The sequence below is a fragment of the Triticum dicoccoides genome, chromosome 7B, assembly GCF_002162155.2.
Source record: "Triticum dicoccoides isolate Atlit2015 ecotype Zavitan chromosome 7B, WEW_v2.0, whole genome shotgun sequence".
Taxonomy (NCBI): Eukaryota; Viridiplantae; Streptophyta; class Magnoliopsida; order Poales; family Poaceae; genus Triticum; species Triticum dicoccoides.
In genome coordinates, this window is record NC_041393.1 from 735,417,888 (window position 1) to 735,423,157 (window position 5,270).

Below are 5,270 nucleotides of genomic sequence, written 5' to 3' on the forward strand. Positions count from 1 at the left end.
ATCTTCCTAGACCGAAGTGGTGCTATAATACAATCTGTGCATGCTACAATACATATTTCAAGAAGGCTGGTGGTGCTTTGTTCCTTCATCATGCTAGGTGTTGGTCGATTTCCTCCTGATTTTCTAAATTAACTAGGCACCAACTTTTTCTTAATAAATGAAAATGACAAAGATTTTTGTCTCGAGTTTCAGAAAGCAATTAAGCTTGATTATTCGTCGAACTGCCATTTCATATACTTGATATTTAGTCAACTGATCAATGTTATGTTGCTCTTTATTGCATATGAATATATCTTTGCTTCCCACAATATTCTCATAAAATGTTATTGTACAACAAATGGGCAAAAGACATTATTGTCAACTGCTGTTTCGTAGAAGTTTCATAAATAAATAATTAAATGAGAACAACTCCAAACTGAGCCAAACAACAAACATGTCGCAAAGAGAAAAAATATGGATTGCCCAGAAAACCATTGAACAATGACCCGACACAGATGAACACCGGAATAATGCAGTGCACTGACTCGGTTTCAACCCGTTACTTCTGCTGTTTTAGCTGGTGACTCCACGATTAATCTGCAACACAGGGAAGAATTGCGATGGTATTATTAGGCAATCGAAAAGTATTAAAATAAGATATCAAAATCTTGAGATTAGTCATGCTTTTATGGGTTACATATTAGTCCCAGCAGGACATGAATACCTTGAGATTAGTCATGCTTTCCCTTGACATCATATTTGCACATCTTCTTCTTGGCACAGTTGATCAGGATGTCAGCAGAATCAATACCTAGGAAACACCGACACATCACACGTGAATACCCCGGGAAACCAAAAAGTGAAAGCAAAACACTCTGAACAATGCAGAGAATGAGCATCTAAAAACACAATGTAGAGTGCAGAGCATGAGGAGAACGGCTTTTGATGTAAATGCACCTGCAAGGTACGCCCCGTGGACATATCCGTTGTATTTTTCGCTCGTGTGCTCACCCGTGAAGTAAACCCTCCCAACGGGGGCCTGAATTACATCATAGAAAATGATGGCTTGTTGTCAATGCATGGAGAAAATGCAAGAATGCTGTAGTAGTAGATTTTTGTACCCGGATGAGGTCGTATTCGTAGCGGTTGACGCCGATGGGCCAGTTGGAGAAGGAGCCCTTGAAGAACCGGTTGGACCACCACCTCGGCACGAGGATCTCGGTGGCGTCCGGCACGTCCTTTCCGGGGAACATCTTCCGCAACACCGCCACTGCCTCGGCCATGGTCTGGTTGTCGGACTGCTGCTCGATCCTCCTCGACTCGTCGTCGGTGACCGTGACCAGCAGCACGTTGGACCCGGGGTACTGCTGCTCGAACTGCTCCCACACGGGGAAGTAGCCTCTCCTGCCGCTGGCGTAGAGGAAGAACTCCTTGCCGGTGCCCTCCGGCCAGAACCTCTTGGGGAACTTGAGGAAGATCTTGGTGTAGACGGCCATGTCGAACTGGTAGATGGACACGATCTTCCACGACGGCAGCTGCGGCTTGAACCGTATGAGGTCGGTCTGGAGAACGCCGAGGCTGGCCGAGACGACGACGTAGTCGGCACGGTACACCTTGTTGTCCTCGGTTTTCACCGTGACGCCGCTCGGGAAGTAGCTGATCTCCCGCACCACCGTGTTGAGCTTGAGCCTCGGGTCGACGATGGCGCCGGACTTGCGGTCGGTCTTGAGGTACTGCCCCGCGACGTGGTACACCACGGACTCATACCCACGCTGGTCGGCCACGAAGTAGACGTCGTCGCCAAAGTTGCTGAACGTCGGCAGTGGCTGCGTGTTCTGCAGGCTCGTCACGCGCGGCGGCTCCGCGAACTCAAAGTCGTGCTGGTAGTAGTCGATCACCATGTCCACCGGCCTCGCAGGGCCCGAAGGCATGCTGCAACACAATGGAGGTTGCACGAATCAATGAACCGGAAAATAAAGATACTCCCTCCGTCTCATAATAAAAGAGCGTTGGTGTTAAAAACGCTCTTATATTATGGGACAGAGGGAGTAGTACATTTCTCTCTTGATAGTTACAAATAATTTGCTTGCAAAAGGGAGAAGCAGGCGTGCGCATCTGGCTGATCCGGTCGATGCAACGGTCGGCCGGGAGGTACACTTTCCATTAAGATATTTAGCACTTTGCCTGAGGCGTTATTTTGTGTAGCTGTGAGCAAGCTTTAGGAGTAGTAAAATAGTTGGTGATATCACACTTGAAGAATCTTGCCCTGTCACGCTCGATCAGAGGCATGAGGTGCTAATGATGCTAGACTACTGGTCACACTATGCCTTTCAAGATGCTAGCTAGGTCGCCGTAGACGAAAATGGAGTGGGTAAACGGAAAAAATAGTTAGTGATTTTAAAAACCTGGGGCACTTTTACATGAAATTTGGATCTTGGACTCGGCAGTGGCTGCGCAATTTGATGATTGTGCTACGCAATTTGCTGGAATGCACTTGTTGGATAAAGAATATATATTTGTTAAGTCTTGTTCAGGCATTGGTGGAGACATGTACATAGAGTAGTAGTTAGAGATAAGGTTGAGCATGAACCATCATATGACTTTCAATTTGTTGGAAACAGACTCCTCTTAGTAGCATAAACAAAAAAGACTTTCAACCCCCCAGTCCCTGGTTAGGGCCCGTATATAATTCCGAGAATTGTCAAAGGATTTATCCCAGGAATTGTTTCTTATGTGAGTAGTTTTTTTTACGGGAGTGGGTTTATTCATAGGATTGCATTCCACCAGAATTTTGGCAATCAATTCATTTGAACTGTATTTCATATGAAATTTTCATACACTCCAACTTGTGAAAAATCCTGTGTTAGAAGGATCATTGCCTTCTAGTGCAGGATTATGGGTTAACGTCACACCATCAGATCCATCTGGCGGGCTGCATCCGACGGCCATATACAACCCCTTGCACTAAAGAATGTGGCTTATGGGCGTGGAGGAACCACGAAAGGCAAGATCCATTCGCTCTAAATCCCTAACAAATCTCCCAGAGCTCATGGTTAAAAACTAGAACACATCACTAGCTAGCTATTGCAAGGGGCAAGGAGGAAGATGAAGGGTATAGATACGTACTGGTCGTTGAGGCGTTGCATGGCCATGACCGACATGTCCTGTTGGCCGCTGTGGTGCAAGGTGCCGGAGAGCTTGCTCCCACTCTCCTCCACTTCATCCATCCTCTCGATTATCTTCTCAACAACTTTCTCGTCGTAGAGGCCACCGCTGCATCCATACAAGAAAATTAATCAGCTCCGCTGTGAACAAAATGTAAATAATTTTCATAATATTTGGTTGGATCAAAGTTAAATCTAAGCGGATACTTCCGCCCTTTGGCAGAAAAAATCACTAAATTTGAGGGAGATACGGTTTGATTTCGGCCATGACTGAAATATTTCTGAAACTGAAATTCAAAAACCAGCACCCGCACATACTCTTGCTTGTAGGTGTTGCTGGCGAGGTGGTCGAAGTCGGAGCGGAAGGTCCTGAGGTTGAGTCCTCCGGTGCCATTGGCCATGGTCCAGATGGGGTTCATCTCGTCGCCGTTCACCCCTTCCACCCAGTTGGCACCCATCTCCACGTTCACCCCGGCGAACTTGGTCTTGTGGATGCGCCCGCCGATGCGGTCCGTCGCCTCCAGGATCACCAGGTCAGTGATCCCAGCCTCGTACAGCCTCTTCCCAGCCGAGATCCCTAAGACCACCAAGCACAAGAACTTGCATCAGTTACATGTGCACTCAAACCAGCCTCCCCCATGCATGTATCCATGTCCATGCAAAATGCATGTATGTAGCGTATAGCTTACCGGACATGCCGGCGCCGACGATGATGACTCTGGGACCGGCGGCGGTGGCCAGGGCGGCGCATTGTGCTGCTACGACGAGCAGCAGAGCTATGGCCGTGCAGGGCTTCATCCTTCTCCTTCTTTCTCTCTCTCTCTCACGAAGCTCGGATACTTCTAGCTAGCTAGCTTGTGTTGAAGGATGGTGGTCCGTCGTTCAAGTGTATATAAAGAAACGGTGCAAAACGCGACGGGGCGCGGGGGTCTCTCAAGCTACTAGTAAAGTTATTCTTGGCTAACGTGGGTTGCTCGGAAGCAACATTACCTTACGACATGCTCCGGCCGGCCGGCCGAGAATAATATTGTGTGACTATAGCACAAACGGTTTGACCAACTCAATCCTTGGGCCCTTACCTTCAAAAAGACAAGTCCCCGTCCCTGTCTATCTAGACAGTTCATCTTTGTGAATATATTCATGCACATGTTTTCTAAGAAATCATATCCTCCAGTTTGGTCCAACTTTAATTGTCAAGTCCCTTTCCGTTCTGCACAATAGCCACTTCTATTTTCCTATATGTTGCACCAAGTTTTTGTTGTGGTTTCAATTAATTTCCAAAAAGTCCATGTGCAACTTTGACATAAATGCAAGAGGAAGTCAAACTATTCTGAAAATACTTAAAAATCGATACGAAATAATGAAACCATGTAGAAACTAATGAAATAGCTTAAAGTGGGTCTCGAACCACTATGACATCCAAACATGTACCAAAACTACATGAAACCATGAAAGCAAAACATAAGTCACCAAAAGTCAAATGAAACGCATTCAACTTTGGTCTCACACTATGCTCAGTGCACCGGTTCATGCTCAATGGCGAGCACGTATTTTCTTACACAATGCCGATGCTCCATAAGCGTCTTGAGTCCTACCGACCTTTGCTTTGAGGTGCTCCTACATTCAGTCAGATGTCAGAACAAATGCAATACATATCGACATACCTTGAGGTCCTAGTTGAGCATGGAGCGTCAACACCTAGCTATATTAATTCTTATAAGGAGAACACATCGCAGGGGAGGCAACCGGTAAGTCACTTTTGCGTCTTTTTTAGTTGCATTCCTGGTTTGTTGTTCCATGAAGTTCTTATGGAATTGGTTTGGGATAATCTTCAAAAGGCAATTTTTTTAAAAATTGGTTGACTCCGTTACTTATCACGATTTTGTTGGACACCTCATTGTTGTTTTGCTGCACATCTCCTTGTATTTTTGTTGCACTTGTGTCATCCATTGGACATAAAGAGGATGTTACCAAGTTCTATAGATCTAGGAAGAAAACCGAGCACTGGTACGTAATACAAGTGTACCCGCTGTTATCACAACTGGTCGTGGTAACAAGCTGTCTCACTGACACTCATACCATCTGTGGCCATGCGAGTCCATTTCCCCGAATGTCATACCACTTTTT

General features: G+C 46.2%; 1 protein-coding gene across 1 annotated transcript; it reads right to left on the minus strand.

Annotated features, from left to right (window-relative positions):
* Positions 1-255: 255 nt before the first annotated feature.
* LOC119337448 (polyamine oxidase 1-like) lies at positions 256-4,003 on the minus strand. Its single transcript, XM_037609590.1, has 7 exons — positions 3,833-4,003; positions 3,462-3,720; positions 3,106-3,252; positions 1,101-1,911; positions 937-1,018; positions 704-790; positions 256-576 (listed from the first exon to the last, which is right to left on the minus strand). The coding sequence occupies exons 1-6, from the start codon at positions 3,939-3,941 to the stop codon at positions 711-713; spliced, it is 1,488 nt and encodes a 495-aa protein (XP_037465487.1). The 5' UTR covers positions 3,942-4,003; the 3' UTR covers positions 256-576; positions 704-710.
* Between the last annotated feature and the right edge of the window lie 1,267 nt (positions 4,004-5,270).